The sequence below is a fragment of the Ursus arctos genome, unplaced genomic scaffold, assembly GCF_023065955.2.
Source record: "Ursus arctos isolate Adak ecotype North America unplaced genomic scaffold, UrsArc2.0 scaffold_14, whole genome shotgun sequence".
In the NCBI taxonomy this organism is placed as follows: domain Eukaryota; kingdom Metazoa; phylum Chordata; class Mammalia; order Carnivora; family Ursidae; genus Ursus; species Ursus arctos.
In genome coordinates this window covers 21,560,341-21,583,538 of record NW_026622808.1, presented here as the reverse complement: position 1 = coordinate 21,583,538, position 23,198 = coordinate 21,560,341, and the positions used below count along the sequence as shown (strand labels likewise).

At 57.0% G+C, this 23,198-nt stretch overlaps 2 protein-coding genes across 5 annotated transcripts; both read left to right on the top strand.

The window, feature by feature from the left end:
• Positions 1 to 6,978: 6,978 nt before the first annotated feature.
• GIPC1 (GIPC PDZ domain containing family member 1) lies at positions 6,979 to 17,444 on the top strand. Of its 3 annotated transcripts, XM_044379998.3 has the most exons (9): positions 6,979 to 7,087; positions 9,296 to 9,376; positions 11,580 to 11,666; positions 13,615 to 13,935; positions 14,768 to 14,953; positions 15,053 to 15,233; positions 15,992 to 16,104; positions 16,420 to 16,501; positions 16,634 to 17,444. In XM_044379998.3, the coding sequence occupies exons 4-9, from the start codon at positions 13,648 to 13,650 to the stop codon at positions 16,783 to 16,785; spliced, it is 1,002 nt and encodes a 333-aa protein (XP_044235933.1). In that variant the 5' UTR covers positions 6,979 to 7,087; positions 9,296 to 9,376; positions 11,580 to 11,666; positions 13,615 to 13,647; the 3' UTR covers positions 16,786 to 17,444. The 3 variants fall into 3 exon arrangements, with proteins under 3 accessions (XP_044235933.1, XP_026343849.1, XP_044235934.1); XM_026488064.4 differs by lacking the exon at positions 11,580 to 11,666 and having other exon boundaries at positions 6,980 to 7,087; positions 16,634 to 17,443; XM_044379999.3 differs by lacking the exons at positions 6,979 to 7,087; positions 9,296 to 9,376; positions 11,580 to 11,666; positions 13,615 to 13,935 and adding an exon at positions 13,968 to 14,054 and having other exon boundaries at positions 16,634 to 17,442.
• A 2,231-nt stretch (positions 17,445 to 19,675) lies between these two features.
• PTGER1 (prostaglandin E receptor 1) lies at positions 19,676 to 23,174 on the top strand. 2 transcript variants are annotated; one of them, XM_026488062.4, is made up of 3 exons: positions 19,676 to 19,815; positions 20,690 to 21,651; positions 22,259 to 23,174. In XM_026488062.4, exons 2-3 carry the CDS (start codon positions 20,710 to 20,712, stop codon positions 22,523 to 22,525), a joined length of 1,209 nt encoding a protein of 402 aa, XP_026343847.1. In that variant the 5' UTR covers positions 19,676 to 19,815; positions 20,690 to 20,709; the 3' UTR covers positions 22,526 to 23,174. The 2 variants fall into 2 exon arrangements, with proteins under 2 accessions (XP_026343847.1, XP_044235932.3); XM_044379997.3 differs by lacking the exon at positions 19,676 to 19,815 and having other exon boundaries at positions 20,512 to 21,651.
• Positions 23,175 to 23,198: the final 24 nt, after the last annotated feature.

Below are 23,198 nucleotides of genomic sequence, written 5' to 3'. Positions count from 1 at the left end.
CAAGGCGCCACAAACTATGTGGCTTGGAACAACAGGAAGTCACCCTCTAGCACTTCCAAAGGCCAAAAGTCTGAAACCAAAGTGTGAGCAGGGTTGGTTCCTCCTGGAGGCTCCAAGGAAGGATCTGTCCCATGCTTCCTCGGGGCTCCATCCTCCCTCCCCCCACCCCACCCCTCTGGACCTCACACGGCCCTCCCCCCTGCACACCACTGTGTCTTCTCTTCTGTCTCTTCTAAGGATGCTTGTTCGGTTCCAGGCCCACCCTAATCCAGGCTGATCTCATCTCAAGATCCTTAAATTAATGACCTCTGCAAAGACCCTTATTCCAAATTAGGTCACATTGACAGTGTCAGGGACATGGACATATCTTTGGGGGAGCCACCATTCAGCCCGTTACACTGGGCAAGTCACTTCCCACGACCAGAGGGCTTGGAGGGAAGACGCCTGGCATGCCCTGAGGAAACAGGCCAGGGAACAGGAGTCTGTCAGACTCGGGGATGGGCCATGAGAGCTGAGGCTCCACGGATGAGGCTGTTAGGCACCCGAGGGGTGTGGACTGACCAAGGCTGGGCTGAGGGGCACGAGGCCCTACAGCCTGGGGTGGCTGGAACAGACAGAAGGAGAGAGGAGGGTGGGGCCTGGCTGGGGTGAGACAGGCCAGGTGCCAGGGCCCTGCTGAGGCAGGCCTGCACGCCCGAGGCAGAAGGGAAGCCTGTTGAGAGAGTTTGAGTCAGGAGGGACATGGCCTGATTTGCCTTTGCGGGAAGTTGGAGCTGAGGACTGGGTGGTTTGTCTCAATGGGGGCCCACCTTTCCTTGGGACGATATTGGTGGACATCAACACAGCTAAGCCTGTCTCCAGATGGAATAGTTCAGCAAAGGGTGTTTTGAGGGCAGATGGCCTCTTGGCGGGGGTCTTCAGCTACGGAGGGGCTGGACCTGACTCAGGAGCTCAGAGGCGCCCTCTGGCTGCTGTTAGGGTTGCAGACCTAGGAGTGGAAAGTGGATGGAGCTGGGAGTTGTGCGGGAAGTCAACTGCTGGGGATGATGGGGCTGGACAGGGTGGGGGCCAAGGCGGTGGTGGGAAATTACCAGAGAGGCATTTCAAAAAAGAGAGCTGCCCATTAGCCCTCCAGAAAACAGCACTGCTTCCAGGTTTTATCATGACTTTCTGAAATCCAGCAGCAAAAGGCAGGTGCCTGCACTGGGTCTGAGGGACCTGGGGCCATAGGACCCAGCCCCGTAAGGGCCACCTCCTTTGCTTACCCTCCAGGTCCGTCCCACTGAGACCACTCCTGCTAGGCTGATAGGGAGAGCCCAACCACAGGCCACAAAGAGCCAGGCAATTAAACTCCGAGATCACTCTGCCAGGGCATTGTCCCTCGGCACTGTCCCTAGTTGGTCCTCCTGTCCCCCATGTCTCATCGTCAGGCCCCACACTGAGGCAAGTATGACCCACCCACCCAGAGGGATGTCATGTGTCTTGGGGTTGAAGCTAAAGCACCATACCCATGAGTCACTGCTCAACTTGGAATCAGTGGCTCCCCCCTCTCCAAGCCTCAGTCTCCCCCTCTATGGAATGGGAGTGATATCCAGCGTGATTAGTCACGAAAAGCAGGCAGCACAGGCCCTGGCACATAGTAAGAGCTTAATAAAGGTGTCTGTTTCTAGCCATTTCTATTATGACATACTGTGTTTATTCATCTCTCTGACCTCAACACGGTTCAATAACAACAGCTGGTATTCTCTGAGCATTTACTATCTACCTGGTACCACTGTAGGCATCTGACCCAGAATAGCTCATTTCATTCTAGCATAATCCTAACAACTTTAGGAGGTGTGTCCTATTATTATCCCCATTTCACAGAGGAGGAGACTGAGGCACACAGGCTGAAGCCCAGGGTCACACACCTGGTGAGCAGCACGGGTGATGGAGAAAAAGAGGACTGCATCCTACCCCACAACTTGCAGTGAACTAGAGATGGAATAAAAGACACAGGGAAACTAAAACTGTAGAATGAATAGAAGAAAATATGGAAGAATAACTTTGTGATTTAAGAGAAGAGCCTCCTTAATGAAATTTCATGGGTGCAAACCACAAGCGGGTAAGTCCCGTTATATCGCAGGTAGACGTTTTCTCCGCGAAGGATATAATGGCTGAAGCAAATCATCCCGTGGCGGAATTGGAGAATGTGTTCGCGATACCTAATACTCTACCCACCTCCCAGGGTGGTTAGGAGAGTTAGACGGTTTAATAAGTGTAAAGTTCTTAGAACAGTGTCTGGCACGTAGGAAGCTCTGTCTAAACATTATTTATCATCACTGAAGCTGCCGAGTGCTCGATACCCCAGCGCTACCCAGTAGAACAATGCAAGTGCACGTGTAATTTTAAATCGTCTGGCAGCCACATTAAAATAATAAAAGACACAGGTGAAAGGAATTTGAGTAACACATTTTTATGTAGCTCAGTATATCCACATTATTATTACTATAACATGTTGTCAGCATAAAAATGAATTAATGAGATGTGATATTTTTTTAAATCTTTTTTTTTTAAGATTTTATTTATTTATTTGACAGAGATAGAGACAGCCAGCGAGAGAGGGAACACAAGCAGGGGGAGTGGGAGAGGAAGAAGCAGGCTCATGCGGAGGAGCCTGATGTGGGGCTCGATCCCATAACGCCGGGATCATGCCCTGAGCCGAAGGCTAACGCTTAACCGCTGTGCCACCCAGGCGCCCCGAGAGATGTGATATTTTATATCTGCTCTTCTTTGTACTGCGTCTTAGAAATCTGGTGTGTATTTTCCACTGCCGGCACATCTCAATTTGTTTTTTTTTTTTAAGATTTTATTTATTTATTTGCCAGAAAGAGGGAGAGAGCACAAGCAGGAGGAGCAGCAGGCAGAGGGAGGAGCAGGCTCCCCACTGAGCAAGGAGCCCAATGTAGGACTCGATCCCAGGACCCCAGGATCATGACCTGAGCTGAAGGCAGACACTTAACCCACTGAGCCTCCCAGGAATCCCTGGCACGTTTTAATTTCTATTAGCCACACTTCAAGTGCTTATAACCACATGTGGAGGAGAGGGGAGATTTCATGTTACACAGATCAGATTGGACAGCGCAGATCTCGACTCCATGAGGAGCACATGCAAATCAACAAGTAAAAGATAGCACCCCAAGTGCAAACAGGGAAAAGACTATGAACAGGCAATTGACAAAAGAGGAGAAACTGAAAGCCATCCAGCAAATGAGGAGATGCTCGAAGTGACTGGAAATCAGAGACATGTGAAAGATAGCAATGGTGATGTCACTTGACAGTGAGTCTGAGTGGCAAAAGTGAGAAGCTGGATAAAGCTGACAGCTGGAGGAGATGTGGATTACATGGACCCCTCTGCACTGCATGCAGTGTGACTGGGAGCAGCCAGTCCAGGAGGCCACATAGCAGTTGACTGTGCCCTGTGATCCAGGGCTCTCTCCTAGGGGCATTCCCACCAGGTCTCTAAGGGGACATGTCCAAGGCTGCAGTGTGGGGAGCTGGAGCCTGCCTGGTGTCCATCCCTGGGGGACACAGTAGTAAGATGTGAGGAATACATCCGCGGAGCACCAAGTAGAAATTAGAAGAAAACAGATTTAAGAGATTGGCAACACGGATGGATCTTTAAGGCCTACTGCAAAACAGGCAAACAAGCAAGCAAGCCATACAGTGCTAACTGGAAAAGTAAGAAGCCAAGTCTAATAGAACACCCACATAAAACAATGCACATTTTCAGGGGAGCCTGGATGGCTCAGTCGGTTAAGAATCTGCCTTCGGGTCGGGTCATGATCCCATGATCCCATGATCCCAGTGTCCTGGGATCGAGCCCTGCACGGGGCTCCTTGCTCAGTGGGGAGCCTGCTTCTCTGTCTCCCTCTGACTGCTCCTCCCCCTGCTTGTGCTCTCTCCCTCTGTCAAATAAATACAATCTTTTAAAGAAATGCACATTTTCAAGAAAACACAAAAAAGGGGAACATTGAGCCTCCTGCAGTATTGCAAGAGATGGGGGGAATTGGGGGTATTTTCCCCTAATGTTTATTTTGAAATTTTCAAAAGGTATAGAAAACTCACAAGAGTAGTAAAATGAATACCCGTATACTACTCTCCTGGATTCGGTGGCAATTGTTACTACCTTGCCACGGTTGTGCTCACGTGTACACACTGTCTCTCTCTCCCCACTCCCTCTCTCCATTCCTCCTCTGTATTAATATTAATGTACACCATATTATGATATTGTATATAAAATATATACATATATTTTTTTCTGAGCCATTTGGTAATTGCAGCCATCACAAACTGACCACTAAATAATTCAGTGTGTTTCTCCCAGAAATAAGAACATTCTCTTATCTAACCACAGTACAATGTGCACATTCAGGAAATTTAACATGGATGTATTATCTAATATCCACTCCGCATTCAAATATCCTCGATTATCCCAAGAATATCTGTCATAGCTGTTTTATCCTTTTTTTTGGAAATTTTTATCAAGGATCCAATCAAGGATCATACATTGATTTTGGTTGTCACGTCTGTCTCCTTCAATCTAGAACTGTTCTCCAGCATTCCATTCATTCATTCATTCATTCATTCATTCATTCAATTAATGGATTGATTTTTCCTTTCCTGACATAGATCTATTTGAAGAATCCAGGTATTTTTGGTTTTTGTGTTTTGGTTTTGGGTTGTTTGTTTGTTGGCAGAAAGTCCCTTAATCGGGAAGTATCTGTTTGTGTTCTCATGAGTAGATCCAGGTTAAACACTAGGGGCAGGACCAAGCACTTTGCAGGTGATGTGTCATCATAGCAAGGGGCATGTGAGGTCGGCCTGTCCCATCACTGGTGATGTTAGTTTTGATCACTTGGTTAAAGTGGTGACTGCCAGGTTTCTCCATGGTGCTTTTTCCAAGGTATCCTTCCCCCGCTGTAATTAACAAGTAATTTGTGGGCTGGTCCTTTGAGACCCTGTGAATATCTACTTCCTCCACTGAGGAGCCTCGCCTGAATTAATTAATCTCTGTTGGCTGCAAAATGGGGATCTTCCAACTCAGTCTTTCCTCCCGCATGTATTAGCTGGCATTCCAGATTCTTTTTTCCAAAGAGGGCAGAGGTAGCACTGAAGTCTGAGCTCCGCAGCAGCTGGGCCTCCCAGCCTCTTGCACTATAAAACTGGATAAAGAGGTGGCCTGCTCTGTGCCCTCGGGCAACCCCCTCACCCCTCCCTGGGCACCTCCTCATCAATCAACAGGTGGATTCAGGTGGATTCTACTCAGGACTCTGCTCTCCCCATGGCCCCACATACTGTCCTCTTCATGTATGTAGAGGGCAGCTCAGATCCCAGGTGCAAGCAGGGCAGTGGGTACAGTCCCACAGAGGACACTGGCCCAGCCATTGCAACTGATCACTCAGGGGAGATGGCAGAGGTCAGCAGAACAGGAAGAGAAGGACAATAGCCGTGCCTGTTGCCATGGCGGAGTTGGTGTTTGCCAGCTGGGTGGGGCCAGACTTCACAGCCCTGAGCAGCTAAGCCCAGGCCCCACTCTCCTCTCACTTCGCCCCTCTGTGGGACCTTACGGGGCTGGGATGCACAACAGCTCACCCTGGGGACTGCAGAGACCCAGTCATTCAAGGAAGCCTGAGCAGAGTCGTAGCCATTAGAGGCCTCCAAGAACTACAATTCCCAGAACACACAGCAAGCTCCTGGTCCAACCCCAAATGCCCCAGAGGCCGGCTTTGAGGTAGAACAAGGAAATCTCACGTGTCCTGGGAACGGAGAGCCCTGGTCTGTACGAGGTGCGTTTGTGTCTTTGTTTCTTGGACCTACTCGTGCCTGAGAAATCCCAGTTAGGAGGCAAACCTGACCATGGTGAGATCACCTGTCTTCTCATTCACAGGTGTGCGCTGAGACGCTGAGACGCCGCTCAGTGCCAGTCTCAGGACCAGGGCAGGGGTGAGGGGGGCAGTTAGATGGAGGAGACAGCCTCATGAAAGGGCAGAGGCTTGGACTGATTGGGTACCCTTTGAAACCTAGCACATATTATGTACTCAGTAAATATTCGCTGCTCCCTCCCGCGCAGTCTATCTCGCCCTTGTCTTCCCTTCCAAGCACCCTTTCATACAGTTTTGCTAGCTCCTAGGATATTGCACTCTCCCAAAACGTGCTGTATCTCTCTGTCCAGCCTCCAGGCTTTTTGCACGCGCTGTCACCTCTACCAGAAGCACATTCAGCTTACTCGTTTAAGTATCTGTAAAGATAGGACAGAGCCTGGCACGGAGCAGGGGCACAGGCCCATGAAATATTTGATGAGTGAATGAATGAATGAATGAACAAATGCCCTTGTCCATTGTACACCCCAGGAAGCAGGGACACTCGGGACCCTCCCTATTCATCTCGATCCTCCGCCCGCTCGCCCGTCTGGAATGAATGCATCCTTTTTATCCGCTCCGAGGATGGCCCGGCTGGGTCAGGGGCAGACCGGGAGGAGGACTGGATTGGGGGCTGCCCTCGGCCCCCTCCCAGGTCTCCTAAAGGGTCAGCTTTTCCGGATGTGCAGAGTTTGCCTCTGCCCGAAACTTAGCCCCAGTCACCTGACTCCCACGACCAGCCCTCCCGCCCCTTACCACCCCGGACACCCCAGACGGACAGTCAGCCAACAGCACGTGGTCCAGGGGGCCCAGCTTCCCATTGGTTGCTCGTCTCCTTCCTCCCCGCGATTGGCAGGGGCCCAGCCTCAAATTCCCCCCTCCGCGCCCTGCGGTGGTACAGCCTGCCACGGCTTTAGGCGGGGTGGGAAGGTCCACTGCGCTGCGGCGCGGGGGGGTGGTCGGGGAGAGCGCGGCGAGGCGGAGGGATCCCTCTGGAATGTTTCCGTCGGACCCACCCGGGGAAGGGCGGCACGGCGCGGATTGGCCACGAGCGTCGGACGGCGGCTCCTGATTGGGGGGGCGCGGGCGCGGGCCCCGCCCCTCCGGCCCGCGGCTGCGGGAGAGGCCCGGGCCGGAGTTTGCGGAGGGCCGAGCCGGGCGCGCGCAGGGTGGCGGCGGCGGCGCAGGTGAGTGCCCCGGCGGGCGGGGCGCGGCGCGGCGCGGCGCGGCGCGGTCGCTCCGGGGGCCCCAGCGCGGACCTACGGGGTCGCAGAGCCGCGGGGATCCGGCGGATCGAGCAGGGTGGGGCCGGCCCCATGGACAGGGCTGGAGGTCTAGGTGGGGCGCCAGGATGCCCGAGGCCCCTTCCCACAGAGGCGCCTATCTTCCCGCCGGGGGCAGAGTCAAACGCCTCCCGCCGCTGGGATGGGGTCGACAGCCAACTCTGCTCCCTGCGCTCCTCTGGACAACCCCCGTCACAGGGGGAACGGGCGCGGGGTCGGTATTTCTGAGCCCTGCCTGGGCACCTTCCTGGACCCGGCCTCGTCCCAATCCTCCAGGGCCTAGAGGGACCTGGAGAGGACCGAGGTCCCGGTAATAATAATGAAGAAATCATCCCGGCTAGCATTTATTGAACGCTTCCGTGTCAGGTATTTACCATGAATATCACTGAGTCTAAATACCTCATGGGAGGTGCTGTTACTTCTTTTAGAGGTGAAGCAACAGACCCAGAGAGGTGGAGTGGCTTGCCCAAGGTGACACAGCTCGTAGGTGACAGATCTGAAACTCAAACCTGTGCTTCAGAGTCCAGAACTGGAGTTTCACCCACTAGACTAGATGGCTCCATGGCTCAGGTGTTCCTGACCAGCTCTTCTGGCGGCTGTTGCTCTCCCCCTCCCACCATGCATACATCTGGGCCACACCTACTGGTCTTTGCTTTCCCCCTAAGAAGTCACCAGAAACACCAGAAAAACCTTGCCTCCCCTGAGCTGGAAACACAAGGCCTGAATACCTAGGTGCTTAGAAGAGAGTGACACCTGCAGGGGAGATAGGTGACCTGGATGCTGGGGTCCTTTCCCCACTGGGCCCCTCTGGGAAGCCTGGGTAGAGGCCTGGGCAGTAGGCGTTCTCCCCGGAAACACCCAGGAGCCGGTTTTTCAAGACTGAATCAGAGGCCTCCCTCCCTCTTCTCCAAAGCAATATTCTACTAGAAAGGGGAGGCTGGGTGTGGTGGCCCCCTCCCCCAGCTTATGTCAGCTCCCAGGAACCCCCTTCCCCACTTCCTGCTGTCCGCACTGTGATTCTGCGTGGTTGTGGGGTTGCTAAGTTTCAGATGCTTCCCAGGAAAGAAAGGGTGGGGATGCTGGGATTCCAGCCAGTGCACTTGGCGCCCAGGCGGACACTCTTTTCCTCCATCCCTAGGTTCAGGTTTGAGGGGAGACCAGGAACGTGGGAGGGGGTAGCAGTTAGCAACTCCATGGCATGTTCTGAGGATGGAAGGGCTCAGAGAGTAGTCAGAAGGAGGACATAAGGCACGTTCATCCATTCTACAAACATTTATTGAGCACCCAGCATGTGCCAGGCACTGTTCTTGGCACAGAGGACACAATAGTGAATAAGACAAAAATCCCTTCTGTGGGAGCTGCCATTCTAGTTGGGGGAAAACAGGCAACAAGCAAGTTAACAAGTAAATAAAGAAGGTACCTACAGATGGTAGTAAGTGCTATGTGCTATGAATAAAAGTGCTATGAATAAAATATGAGCGGGTGGCATGGTAGGATCTGTGGGTATAGGGGGGTGGCTCTTGGAGGAGGTGCCTTGGAGACAAGATCTGAATGACAAAAAGAAGGTAGCCCTGCAAAGATCAGGGAGGGGGCCCAGCCTGGGCAAAGGCTCTGAGGCTAGACGGAGCTTGGAATAGTGTGGCTGGGGCACCAGCTGCAGCCAAAGTGGCCATTCTGCAGGGGTCTGTAGCTCATATTAAGCAGTGTGGAGCTTTGCCTCTGTAAGGTGGGAAACGGTTGTAAGATTTGAAGCCGGGGAGTGATGCGATCTGGTTTACATTTTAAAATAGAGACACGAAGTGAAATAGCAGCCTAAGACTGAAAGACAAGAGTTCTGCCAGGGCAACATGTAATTAAGTTCATGGGCCTGAGCCGTCGGGACCACAGGGGTGGTTCCAAGAGGCTGGGGCAAGCCAGGGCGGCTGCCTGGAGGAGGTGGCCTAGAGTAGGCTTCGGCAGGCAGAGTGGACTCGGATGTTCCCCGGGGGGGGGGGGGGGGGTAGGGGAGGAGGCCATAATAATAATGACAATAATAGTAACAGTTTCCTTAAACCGAATGTCAGGCAAAATGCTAATCAGGTTGTTTGCCTAATCTCTTTGGATTCCCATTAGCACCGTGAGAGACAGGAGTTCCGCTCATGAGAAGACTGAGGCCCCATCACATGAAGTGACTTGCCCACAGCTACGCAGCTGGTAAGTGGCAAGGGTGGGATTTGAACCCAGGCCACCCTGCCTCTTCTAGTCTGGAAAGCAAATTCATTAATCACTTACTTTCCTCGCTACCATTATTCCCTCCTCACAGGTGAGGACATGGAAACTCCCCTGAACCAGGGCAGCAAGCCTAGGCAGAGTAAAGCGGTTGGGAATTGGCAATTAGGATGTGGGGGCCCTGGGTAAAGGAGGAAGTTTGAATCTTGTCCACTGACTGAAAGGTGGTACAGATGGAAATAAGTAGTACAAACAAAAAAAAATCACTATTGGTGGAACACTTCTCGTGTGCCAGGGACTGTTCCAGGCACGTATATGATTTCCTTGGAGCTCAGAGAGGTTAAGACACTTGCCCAAGGTCACACAGCTAGTAAATGGAGAAACCAGGTTCCAGACTCATGTTCGCAGCATGCTGCTAAGATGTATGAGGGGCAGCAGGAGGAGAACCAGAGGAGGTGATGATGAGGGGTTTGGGATTTTTTTTTGTTTTTTGTTTTTCTTTCTTTTTATTTATTTATTTATTTTTAATTTTTTATTATGTTATGTTAGTCACCATACAGTACATCCCTAGTTTTTGATGTAACGTTCCATGATTCATTAGTTGCGTATAACACCCAGTGCACCATGCAATACGTGCCCTCCTTACTACCCATCACCAGCCTATCCCAATCCCCCACCCCCTCCCCTCTGAAGCCCTCAGTTTGTTTCCCAGAGTCCAGAGTCTCTCGTGGTTCATTCCCCCTTCTGTTTACCCCCACTTTCTTCTTCCCTTCCTTCTCCTACTGATCTTCCTACTTCTTATGTTTCATAAATGAGTGAAACCATATGATAATTGTCTTTCTCTGCTTGACTTATTTCACTTAGCATTATCTCCTCTAGTCCCGTCCATGTTGCCGCAAATGTTGGGTAATCATTCTTTCTGACGGCTGAGTAATATTCCATTGTATACATGGACCACATCTTCTTAATCCATTCGTCTGTTGAGGGGCATCTCGGCTTTTTTTTTTTTTTTAAGCATCACTGAGTGCGATGAAATAATCTGAGGGGACAGCATCGGTTTATTCATTCAGAATTTGTTTTTTGTCAAATATTCAGCACATGCCTACTGTGATGGGTGCTGTGGATAGACAGATGAAGTAACCAGTAAAAGACTAGTATCCCAAATATATAGAGTTCCCACAAATCAGTAAGAAAAAAAGATAGGCATTACAATAAAAAACAAACTGTGCAATTTTGAAAAATGGCCAGAGACTTAAACAGACAGCTCACAAAAGGACAAATCCAAGCAGTTAATAAATGTCTTAAAAGCTGTTAAGATTGGAGCACCTGGGCGGCTCAGTTGGTTAAGCGTCCAGCTCTTGATTTCGGCTTATGATCTCAGGGGCGTGAAATCAAGCCCCGCATTGGGCTCCGCGCTGGTAGTGGCGCCTGCTTAAGAGTCTCTCCCTCCCCCTTCCTCTGCCCTTCCCTGGCCCCACCCCCCCATAAAAAAAAAAAAAGGTTGTTCAGCATCCTTGATAATGAAGGGAGTGAAAACAAAAGCACAGTGAGAGGTGCGGGATATACTCTGTGTCTGTGCGGCTAGATAGAGTGCGTGCTCTGTCCCCAGCACCGTGCTGGGAGCAGAGGATGAGCACCACAGAGGCGGGGCTTGCACGTTTGCTGGCAAGACAAGACTCCCTTGGGGCGGGGACTACAGCCTGTGCCCCTCTGTCTCCCCAGAGCCAGGCACAGGGACTGCTGGGCTCATGAATATTAGGATCGTTCATCCATCCGTTCATTCAGCAAACATTTATCGAGCACCTGCTACCCACCAGGCACTGTTCTTCGCGCCAAGAATATAGGGATGAATAAGGCAGACAAAATCCCTTGCCCTTTCAGAAAACAGCGAACGAGAACAGTGGGTGAAACACAGATCCCATCTGAAAGAGATGCGCGAATGAGTTGCGTGGCTGCCAGGGGGCAGAGTCAAGTGGTGGCCGGTGTGCCAGAGGGGCAGGGGACAAGGCCCGTGTGCCTGGGAGGAACTAGCAAGGTGGCGAGTGGGAGCAGGTCAGGGTAGGGAGGTGATGGGGGCAGATCTTTTGGGGCCTGTGGGTCAACGGGAGGTCGTTGACTTTTACTGTGAAGGAGGTGGGAGCCCTGGGAGGGGTCGGAGCAGAGGACAGGTGTGACTTACGTTCTCCAGGGTCATTCTGGCTGCTGTGTTGACACAGACCGTGGAGGGCGAGGGCAGAAGCTGGCCGACTCGGAGGGCGCAACTGCAGTAGTGTAGGTGAGAGATGGTGGGACGGATGAATGCGGGCGCAGACAACCGAGGCGCAAGAGCGGCTGCAGCCAACTGGGCTTGGCTGGATCCAGGACGGCCCCCTGGAGGAAGAGGTTTTAAGGGAGGGAGCCGGAAGTCCCCTTTACACAAAAGAATATGGCCTAACGGGATCCTCATCACAGCCTGGCCAGGTGGGTGGAATGTCCCCACTTGTAGAGCAGACGTCCCAGGCCCAGGGAGATGGAGTTGCTTAGGGGACCACTTTGCACAGTCGTCAGAGAGACCGGAGAGTGCAGCCGGCTTCTGTGACTTTGGACGTGTGACTCAAAAATGAAATCTGAACTCTTTCCCCTTCTGGAAGGCCCGCAGAGTCAACCCCTCCCACCCCCTGTCACCTCCGGTACCGCCCGTCTTCAGTCTCCCATTGCTCACCGCACTCCGGTTACACTGGTCTCTTGCTGATCTGTGAGCCCGAGTCTGCTCAGAACTGTCCCGTGGCCGCCACCTCACACAGAGCAAAGGCCTAAGTCCTCCCTGGGCGCACGAGGCCCTGCTCGCTCTGCGCCATCCCTTCCCTGCCCTCCCCCCCTCCTGCTGTACCCCTTAGCACTCTGGTCCAACCACACCAGCCTAGCTGTTCCTCAGACACACCAAGCACGTCCCCGCTTCCGGGCCTTGGTACTGGCCGTTCCCTCTGCCTGGAGCCGTCTTGCCCCACATCCTCAGATGCGTACTTCTTCCTGTCACTCAGATGTCAGGTTCAGTTTCACCTGCTCAGAGAGGCCCTCCTTGACCTTGGCTGTAGAAGAACTTGTCTTGTTTTATTGTCTTCATAGCACGATTAGAAATTATATTAGACTTTACACATGTGATTGCTCACTGCGCATCTTCGGCTCTGGACTGTGTCTGGACAGCACAGACAGAGCCCCAGCTAGCATATAGGGCACCTAGGAGGGAATTGGAAGCAGGCAGCCCTTCCTCCCGGCAAACACATCAGCTCGGCAAGCAGAGCACAGGCTGAATTTCAGTCCCACCTGCAACCCTGGTCTGGTGCTTTTGCACAGTGAACAACCTGTGTAACTGCACATAGTGGTCCTGGTCAGGGACCTTGCTTGTCTTACTGAAGGCAATATCTACAGTGGTGCAAGGAATATAGTAAGTATGCAAAAAATATTTGTTTGAAAGGAGAGAGGAAGAAAGAAACAGAGAGAGAATGGAGGAGGTAAAGGAAAGAAAACAAAGAGGAAAGAAAAAGAGTATATTAGTGAGGACGAGTTTTACTACAGTAACAAACAACCGCCTAAATCTTAGTGGCTGAACTCCACAAAGGTTTGGGGTTTTGGGAGTTTTTTTCCTGCTACATCATTGCAGCCTAGCAGCTGGTTCCACTCACGACAGTCACTTAGGGGCTGGCCGAGGGAGTTGCTACCATAGCAAACGCGGCCTGCCTGGGCGGTAAAGACCCCCGGAGTCTTGTGCTCCAGTGATGAAATGCTTCAGCTCAGAAATGTCATGTGTTGCTCCCTCTCACAACTCATTGGCCAGAACTAGTATGCCTGCCGGGTCACAAGGAGGTGAGCAAGTGTCACCTGCCTGTGTGCTTTGAAGGGAGAGTCAGAAATTTTTTGTGCACAGCACTAGAGACGGTCAGTGCCAACAGAAAAATAAAGAGGAACGTAACCACTCTGAGCCTCCCTTTTCTCATCTGTTCAATGGGCATAATCATAACATAATATTGTCCCCGCGTCCCGATGCAGTGTGAGGATAAAGTCAGGTCACAGGCGTTAGCTGCTGTTATTACTTCTGTACAAGGTAGGTAAGCGCTGGGCCCGGGTTTGGAACCGAGGCCAGTGTGTTCTCTAAATATTTCATAAGGCTAGTAGGGTGCTAACAGGGTGGGAGAGGCAGCCTGCGGCCACCGCGCAGGCCCTGAGCCCGCTTTCCTGCCCCGCAGGTCTCCTGAGTGTGCCCGCGCTCCTCGCCGCTCATGCCGCTGGGACTGGGGCGGCGGAAAAAGGCGCCGCCTCTGGTGGAAAACGAGGAGGCTGAGCCAGGCCGTGGGGGGCTGGGCGTGGGGGAGCCGGGGCCCCTGGGTGGGGGTGGGGCGGGGGGGCCCCAAATGGGCCTGCCCCCCCCTCCCCCGGCCCTGCGGCCCCGCCTCGTGTTCCACACCCAGCTGGCCCATGGCAGTCCCACGGGCCGCATCGAGGGCTTCACCAACGTCAAGGAGCTGTACGGCAAGATCGCCGAGGCCTTCCGGCTGCCGGCCGCCGAGGTACCCGCTGGGGAGCCGGGCACCAGGGTCCCTGACGGTGGGCTGTGGCCTGGGCATGCCTCCTGTCCATGAGCGGAAGCTCACAGCCTGAAGTCGCGTATGCCAAGGCCTGCTCCCCAGTGAGTGGCAGGGAACTGGAGGCCGAGCCTGGGCGCTGAGTTCCCTTCAGGCTTTGGGAGGCCTGCACCCCAGTGGATCATGGGAGCCAGTGGCCACACTGGATGCCAAGCTCCCATCAGCCATTAGGATGCCTGCACTCCCATGAACTGAGGGGAACTGGAGACAAGGGCTGGGTGCTGAGTTCCCATTGGGCGTTGGGAGGCCTGTTCCCCAGTGGACTGCAGAAATGGGTGGTCAGGGCTAGATGCGACATTCCCATCATGCACTGGGAGGCTTGTGCCCCGTTGCCTATGGGGTCTGGAGGTCAGATGCGAGATTCATTTCTCTATGCTGCGTTGGGAGGCCTTACCCCAAGGACTTGGGAGCTGAAGGAAGGGAGGCAAGAAGGACAACAGGAGTGAGCAGGAAGGAGATGCGGGGGTCTCCGTAGGTGTGGTGGGTATTCTGTGCCCCTTCATTCATTCCACAAGCCCTTGCTGAGCACCCACTGTGTGCCAGGCTCTGTGCCCTGGGGGCCGCAGAGAGTTTTTGCTGGAACAGAAGCCCAGCAGAAGTCCTAGCAGAGCTGCGTTCTAGTGGGGGCCACTCTGGGGTGGTCAGGCACTGGGATAGGGACCCCCAGACCTTTCCCAGCTCCTTCCTTCCCCCTCAGGTGGTGGTTAGCAAAGGGCGAGGGAGGGAGGTGAGGGTTGAGTGTCTCCCACCCATGCAGGTGATGTTCTGTACCCTCAACACCCACAAAGTGGACATGGACAAGCTCTTGGGGGGCCAGATCGGGCTGGAGGACTTCATCTTTGCCCACGTCAAGGGGCAGCGCAAGGAGGTAGAGGTGTTCAAGTCAGAGGAGGCACTGGGGCTCACCATCACTGACAACGGGGCCGGCTATGCCTTCATCAAGGTGCTTGGGGTGGAAGGGCTGCCCGGAGTCCTGAGGGTAAGGATGGGCCGTGGGACCCAAGGGCGGAGCCGTGGGGGCTGACAGCTCCTCTCCCCGCAGCGCATTAAGGAGGGAAGCGTGATCGACCACATCCAGCTCATCAGCGTGGGGGACATGATTGAGGCCATCAACGGGCAGAGTCTGCTGGGCTGCCGGCACTACGAGGTGGCCCGTCTGCTCAAGGAGCTGCCCCGAGGCCGCACCTTCACGCTGAAGCTCACGGAGCCGCGCAAGGCCTTTGGTGAGGGGGCTGCCACCTGGACCACCCTGATGGCCCTATTCACTGGGGTTCAGGCCACAGTGGCAGGGAGACACCAGCAGGTGGCGCCCAAGGCCAGCCAGCTGCGGTAGAATGGGGGGGTAGCTCCGCCTTGCCCTGGGGAGGGGGTCCTGGCTCTCCGCCCAGCCTGGGAGGAGGGTGAGAACAAGGAGGAAGTTGCCCCCACACCCAGCTTCCCGGAACCATCAGCCCAGCCAAGCGCCCCCAACCCTGGCAAGCCCCCCCAGCCCTGAGAAGCCAGGGTTGGCTGCCCTGTTCCTGCACCCCCACTTTTCCGTCTGACTTCACTAACTCTCTGGAATGGGCCTGAGGCCCCTGAAGTGGGGGTGGGGGACTCCCAAACACTTCCCCAGGCTGAGAGGGCTGGTCTTTGGCCCAGCAGCTGTATCCCCTTGGCCTTGGGGAGAACAGCTCAAGACCCAGGCCCCACCCCCTTCCTGTCCCTCAGGCCCTGGGAACAGGGCCCCCTTCTGTCTCCCCTCCAGCCTTTTCCATTCTCAGCCCCTGGCTCTCCTTCCCGGCTCTCCTTCCCCCATCCATGCCGAGCCTGAGTCAGGAGTCCTGCCCTCCTGGGGTCACTTCAGGCCCCAGCTCCCCAGAGCCTGCAGAAGCTGCGAGAAGGTAGAAGGGGGTATCTGAGGCCAGGCTGCCTGGGGTCCTGTCCTGGGCATGCTGGAATCGGGCTTCCCAGACCCTCACCCGTTCCCTGCCTCCCACAGACATGATTGGTGTGCGCTCAGGGGGTGGCCGCCCTGGCTCTGGCCCCCAGCTGGGCACTGGCCGAGGGACCCTCCGGCTCAGATCCCGCGGCCCTGCCACAGTAGAGGATGTGGTGAGTGATCTGGCCCGGCCCCAGCCCTCCTTCCCCTGGCATCCATTGGGGGCTGCTCCTCTGTTAGCTGAGGGGCTCTGGGCACTAGATTGAAATCTGCCTCTGCCACATACCAGCTCTGGGACCTTTGTTGGGCAGGTGGGCCTCAGTTTCCTTGTTTGTGAACTAGGGGGATAGTAATACTGTCACAGGGTCGTGGTGAGGACGAGCTGTGGGTTAATATGTGTAAAGTGGTGGAAAGAGCATCCCACACTTAGTAAGTACAACTACAGATATATTCACATTACTGTGATGTCATTGTCCCTCCCCCCCCAGCCCTCAGCCTTTGAGGAAAAGGCGATTGAGAAGGTCGATGACCTGCTGGAGAGTTACATGGGCATCAGGGACACGGAGTTGGGTGAGTGGGGGCGCCTGGACCTGGGTGTGGGCCTGGGGTAGGGGGCTTCTAGGTCCCGTGGGGCTGGGTCTACCCTGAGTACCTCTGTCATCTGTGCTTCCATTCTGCCCCCCACCCCCCACCCGTGTCCAGCGGCCACCATGGTGGAGCTTGGAAAGGACAAAAGGAACCCGGATGAGCTAGCCGAGGCCCTGGATGAACGGCTTGGTGACTTTGCCTTCCCTGATGAGTTCGTCTTTGACGTCTGGGGTGCCATTGGGGACGCCAAGGTTGGCCGCTTCTAGGCCTCCTTCCAGACCTCTCAGTGACCTGGCTCCGCTTGGTGGGAGTCCCCAGGGGGAGGGCCACCATGGCCCGGACCCTAGCATCCGGCTCGGACCTTGCTCAGCAGCCCAAGGACGATGCAGAGTTGAGGTGGGGCCGGGCCTCCGCCCCACTCCGATCGGTACCACCCCTCCCCAGCTCCCACCCTGGCTGGGGTCCCTGGTCCCCCCTTGCCCTGTTCCCCACCTACCTCAGCCGGGTCAGGCGCAGGGGGTAGAGGGAGGGACCAGCCAGACTGGGCGGCCACCCCCGCCCCCAACACTTTCCGCATCAGCTGCCAAACTGGTCTCTCATCTCCCTGGGGCCTGTTTGGGGGTCGTGACCTCCCTGGTTCCCTGCAGCAGGGAATGCAGAAGGGGGGCGTCCCCCCCCTCGGCAAATGCAATAATGCCCCCCCCCGTGCCCCACCCAGAGAGGAGCCCCCTCACCGTGGAGTCTGTTACCTCCGCATTTGAAACACTAGTCTGCTGTGAACCCCCAGCCTCCCTCCCTCCCCTGCCCTCTGTGTCTCCCTCAGCCCAGCCATGGACAGAAGGGGCAGGAGGGAGGATGGCGGGGGGGGGGGGGGGTTGTATCTGAATTTGCTGTCTTGAACATAAAGAATCTATCTGCTGTTGGACCTGTGTGGCGGCGTCGGCTTCGGGGTGGGAGAAGGGGGTGAGCCAAGGCTGGGAAAGAATGTAGCAGCTGAAATCCATCCTTCTCAGGCTCCAAATTGAATTAGGAGCCTGCTGGGGCCACCCCCCCACCCGTTCCGCCTGATGAGGTTTCTGGCGGCGGGCCACCAGGCTTCCAGTCAAAGGCCCGAGCTTCCTGGCCTACTGAGGTTCAAATCTTGCTCCCACTCGAACAAGGCCTCCCACCACCTCAAGCCTGATGTGAACAGTGGGCGCAAGGCTGTTACAGCCCAGGGCCATAGGGAACAACAGGGCCGGCCCGTGCGGAAGCCTGGCTTGGGAAAAGAAAGTTGGGGGGCCCAGGACGGAGGCCTGCCAGGGCAAATGCTGTGGGGAGGAGCCCTGCCCCCAAGACCGAGAGGAGCAGTCACGGCGTGGTCCCCGTTCCTGCTGACTAGATGTGTGGGGTCTGCTGGCGTCCACGGCACGCCGTGGTTTGCACTGGACATAAACCCAGTGTGCTTGTTTTGACAAGCCACTTCATCCTCGAGGATTGAGTGGGGATCAGGAAAGGGGGGTGGGACCCTGGCCAGACCTGGAGGGAAGGGCAGGAATTGAAGCGAGGGGAGCCAGGCCAGAGGTCCCTGCAGGAATGTATGAGGTCAGCCCGCTCCCCATTTTCATCCCTACATTCAACAGGAGGGCCATAGGCCTGCCTGGGAGAGGGGAGCTGGGGGGACTGGCTGGGCTTGGGGTGTGTGCACAGCCCGCGGTTGTGTTCTTGGGGTGAGATGGAGACGGCTGTCGTGGGGGTCCCTGTCAACATCCCTGGGCACCCATGGGTGCCTCCTGTGTCTGCTGGTAAACAGCTCAGGTTGTGAACGGGTGTGGCTGTGTGTCTCAGTGTTTAGACAATAAGAATGTGTCTATCAGAGTGTTGGTGGTTTTTGACTCTGTTGCGAGAACAGGATGTAACGATTGTCTTTGTGTTCCAAGGTGTTTGTGGGTGTAACTGGCACCATCTCTGTGTGGAGTGTGGCCGTGAAAGTGCAGCTCGGGGTGTCCAAGGCTATGAGTGTGTGTGCGCCTCTGCGTGTTTTCTGTTTGTAGGGCAGGTGTTAACCAGCTAGATCTCAAGATGTCCAGGTGCCACTCTTCGTGTCCTGGGTGTATGGAGTGTATTCGTGGGGGCTGTCTTGGACTGTTAGGGGGTGTCTGTGGGTGATGATGGAGTGTGGCTGGTGGGCTGTCTCAGAGGTAGGGACTGTGTGTCTCAGTGCTGGGTGAGACTGGATCTCCCAGCGCTTTCTCAGGGGGATGCATTTCACCGTGTTGAGAAAAGTTAAAGCCAGTAACAATGGGGGCATCTCTGGGGGCCCTGGAGGTGACACTGTCACACAGTGTTCAGGGGTAGGACAATGGCTGACCCCAAAGCCCTGAGGAACGTGGCTGCTGCTGTGCTGGGGACAGACGGACAGTATCTGGTCTTTGGGTGTTAAGAGGTATGATGGTGTATCTTAGAACGGGAGACTGCGTGCGTGTGCCCCTACTTCTCAGGGCAGGATGTGAGGCTGCAGTTGTGTGTCCACAGGTGGCTTAGGACTTGCGTGTCTCAGGAGAGTCCCCTGGTCACCAGACCTCATGGTTCCTCTGTCCCCCTTCAGCCTCCTCCCCTGCCCCTCCCAGGGTATGACTCGCTGCTCGCCCTGGCCTGAGCTTTAAGCCCCTGTGTAAATAGTGGGCGGTCTCCTGGCCAGGCTGGGCCTGACCCAAGCTGGTCCACGCGAGGCACTGCCCACCACCACTGACCCGACATCCATGAAGGCTTTGGCAGGGCAAGAGGGTGTTGCTGCCCCCATGCAGGGTTAGCCCCCCAACCTCACAGTCCCCATGGGGGCAGTGGTACCCCCTGCAGCTGCCGCAGCCCGCCCTGGGCGATGCTCACATTTTCCAGTGTTTAGATTTTATCCGCTTTATTAATGAGGCAGGCGAAAGGCCCGCGCCTGCGGGGGGGGGGGGGGGGGCGAGGGCTACTCCCACTCCTCCGGGGGGGGGGAGGGTCATGGGGAACCAGGCCAGCTCCCCGGGAGCCCCTTTCCCGGTGGGGCAGCTGGGGTCCAGAGTGGCCCCTGCCCGTTGCCAGCAGCACAGACGGGGGTCCAGCAGGCCCCCTGCAGGCGCGAGATGGCTGGAGCGGCCCCTGGAGGCCAGAGCGGGCAGCGGGAGGAGGCAGGGAGCTGAGGAGCCGCCCCAGGAGGGAGGAAGAGGGAGCGGCCGGGCCTGCCTGAGAGCTCCGGTGCAGCGGGCGCGGGTGCAGCAGGCAGCAGGGGCCAAGCAGCAGGCGATGGGGACCTGGAGTCCCACGCTGTGTGGGTAAGAAGACTGGGGCATGAGGATCTCTGGTGGGGAGGAGGATTTGGAAGGATGGGGCCATGGCTACTTCAGTCTCTCTGTCCTGGGTTCTTGACTCTCAGCCCCATCTGTCTGTCCCTGTCAGTCTATGTCTGTCTATCTGCCTTTCCCATGTGGCCAACAGGCAGTTCTGCCCTCTCAGCCCTCACCTCCAGGTTATCCAGGGATGGATGGTGCTGAGTCCGTCTTGAGGCCTTTAGGGCAGGGACCTGGAGCTCACAGGAATAGGAACCATGGGGCATCCACAGTGAAGCAGCTGTGGTCAAGGTAGAGCCAGGGTGAGACAGAACTCAGAGATGGGCGTACAGGGGACAGGGACGGTGGGGACAGAGATGTGGCCGTAGGGAAAAGGACAATGCAGTGGGGAGATGGGTCCATGGTGGCAGAGGTGGGGCTGTGAGCATCAAACATGGGACTGGAGAAAAGGTGACATGTGACGGTCAGAGATGGGGCAGTGAGGTCAGGTGGGGCCAGAAGCGAGGAATTCGCTGTGGTACAAAAATGAGAGGGGGTGTCAGGGGTGGATCGGTGACGTCCAGAGGTGGGGACAGACACGGAAGGCCAGAGCCCAGGAAACCAAGATGGACAGAAAAGGTGGTGAGAGCAAGAATGACGCCCCAAGCCAGAGACGGGCTGATGAGGCAGAGGAGGAGAAAGGGGTCAGGAATGGGGCAGCCAGGGTCATTTGGAGTTGCCAAGGGCAGAGTGGACAGAAGAATGCCATGGCACCAAACAGGTCCTGATGATCCGAGGTGGGGCTGCCCGCTAGTCCCATCTGGATGATGGGCAGTGTGCTCCTAGCCGGCCTCACCATACCCTCCTCTCCTCTCCCCAGCCCCAACCCCAGCACCTGACATGAGTCTCTGCGGGCCCCTCAACCTGAGCCTGGCGGGCGAGGCGACCATGTGTGCGGAGCCCGGGGCTCCCAACGCGTCGGCCGGGCCACCGTCCGGCCGGGCGGGCGCGTCGCCGGCGCTGCCCATCTTCTCCATGACCCTGGGCGCCGTGTCCAACGTGCTGGCGCTGGCGCTGCTGGCGCAGGCCGCGGGCCGCCTGCGGCGCCGCCGCTCGGCCGCCACCTTCCTGCTGTTCGTCGCCAGCCTTCTGGCCACCGACCTGGCGGGCCACGTCATCCCGGGGGCGCTGGTGCTGCGCCTATACGCGGCGGGCCGCTCGCCGGCCGGCGGCGCCTGCCACTTCCTGGGCGGCTGCATGGTCTTCTTCGGCCTGTGCCCGCTGCTGCTGGGCTGCGGCATGGCCGTGGAGCGCTGCGTGGGCGTCACGCGGCCGCTGCTGCACGCGGCGCGCGTCTCGACGGCCCGCGCGCGCCTGGCGCTGGCCGCGCTGGCCGCCGTGGCCTTGGCGGTGGCGCTGCTGCCGCTGGCGCGCGTGGGCCGCTACGAGCTGCAGTACCCGGGCACTTGGTGCTTCATCGGCCTGGGCCCGGCGGGCGGCTGGCGCCAGGCGCTGCTCGCCGGCCTTTTCGCCGGCCTCGGCCTGGCCGCGCTGCTCGCCGCGCTCGTGTGCAACACGCTCAGCGGCCTGGCCCTGCTGCGCGCCCGCTGGCGCCGCCGCTCGCAACGGCGTCCTCCGGCGTGTGGCCCCGACGGCCGCCGTCGCTGGGGGGCGCGCGCGCCCCGCTCGGCCTCGGCTTCGTCCTCCTCGTCCGTCGCTTCGGTCCCCGGCGGCTCCCCGGGCCGTGGCTCAGCGCGCAGAGCCCGCGCTCACGATGTGGAGATGGTGGGCCAGCTCGTGGGCATCATGGTGGTGTCGTGCATCTGCTGGAGCCCGCTGCTGGTGAGGGGCGCACACGCCCCTCGGGCCAGGCTCCTCCCTGCCCCCTCCTTGGCCCCGCCCATTCTTTTCCATTCTAGGCCCCTCCCACCCCCTTCCGTCCCAGGATACCCCTCCCCAGCAGGGGCCCACCCCCTCGAGGCCCCACCTGTCAGGAGGGACCGCCCTTCGGCCTCTCCCTCTGACGTCCCATCCCCTCCACCCAGTCCCCTTCTCTTACTCCTGCCTGGGGTCTTGGTGGGTCACCCTACCCAGGCAAGCTTCCTCCCAGCCCCATCCCTCGAGGCCGGGACGATTCATTCCCTAGCCCCTTCCACCACCGTTTCTCTTCTCCCCTCGGTCCCCAGTCCTTCAGGATACCTGGGATTTCTCTCCTTTTTTGCTCGAGCCCCAACTCACTGAAGGCCTTTGCTTCTGCCACGCCTTCTCCGTCCCTCTTTCCGTAGTTCCTTCTTACGAAGACTTCCATTTCCCCTCCCTGTTAGCCTCTGCTGCTCCTCACAGCTCCCTTACCTTCCGGCCACGCTCCCATCCATCCCGGCCCCACCCTTGGCCAGTCCCCTTCCCTTCTCTGACACCTGCCGACCGCTCACACTGGCTTCTCCCACAGGTGTTAGTGGTGCTGGCCGTCGGGGGCTGGGGCTCCAGCTCCCTGCAGCGGCCGCTGTTTTTGGCTGTGCGCCTCGCCTCATGGAACCAGATCCTGGACCCCTGGGTGTACATCCTCCTGCGCCAGGCGGTGCTGCGCCAACTGCTTCGCCTCCTGCCCCCGAGGGCCGGCGCCAAGGGCAGCCCTGCGGGGCTGGGCCTAACCAGGAGCGCCTGGGAGGCCAGCTCGCTGCGCAGCTCCAGGCACAGTAGCCTCAGCCACCTGTAGGCGAGCCGGGAGTCCTAGCGGCTAAGTCGGACCGCTCCAGGCCGTGCCCAGGACCGCAGCGCGGAGCCTTCGGGGAATAAAGCCATTTTGCGGACCTGCGCGGGGCATGTGTCGGATCGGGGCTACAGCACCCCTGTGGCCGCGCGGGGGCGATAGAAGCGCTGCCCGAGCCTCCGGGATGTGCAGTTCTGGGACTTTCCACGCAGAGGCGCAGAGCCGTCAGACGAGGAGCCGGAGCCGCTGGAGCATGCGCAGAATGCACGGCCCCAGGCCAAGGGCCCGGGCTGTGTCGAGAGCAGAGCAGCTGAGCTGGAATCCGAGGCGCTTTTTGCTCCTGCGGGCGCCAGGGCTGACCCCAGCAACAATTCTCTCATTGTGGCCCTGAGCTCCTCCAACACATCCCCAAGGCCCTACCCCCAAGCCACACCCCATCAGGGCCTCAGAACTCCAGTGTCCCTAAACACAGCTCCCAGCCCTGTCCCATCTCAGCCTGCCCACGCTCCCCACCATAGTAAAGGCCCGGAGTCCCCACCTTCCCTCAACCCTCATCAAGTGAGCCCCATACCATAACCCAGGGCATCTCGCCGTCACTCCTTATGCCCCCGGCCACCCACTGGATCTGACCCCACCAACTCTTCACTTCCAAGTACACGACCCTCCCTCCCGCCTCCCC

Bases quoted from the DNA above. Each gene is read 5' to 3' on its own strand.
- GIPC1 (XM_044379998.3), top strand. From the start codon at position 13,648: ATGCCGCTGGGACTGGGGCGGCGGAAAAAGGCGCCGCCTCTGGTGGAA. The intron at 13,936-14,767 runs GTACCCGCTGGG...CCACCCATGCAG, and splicing joins TCCGGCTGCCGGCCGCCGAG to GTGATGTTCTGTACCCTCAA. The intron at 16,105-16,419 runs GTGAGTGATCTG...CTCCCCCCCCAG, and splicing joins CTGCCACAGTAGAGGATGTG to CCCTCAGCCTTTGAGGAAAA.
- PTGER1 (XM_026488062.4), top strand. From the start codon at position 20,710: ATGAGTCTCTGCGGGCCCCTCAACCTGAGCCTGGCGGGCGAGGCGACC. The intron at 21,652-22,258 runs GTGAGGGGCGCA...CTTCTCCCACAG, and splicing joins TCTGCTGGAGCCCGCTGCTG to GTGTTAGTGGTGCTGGCCGT.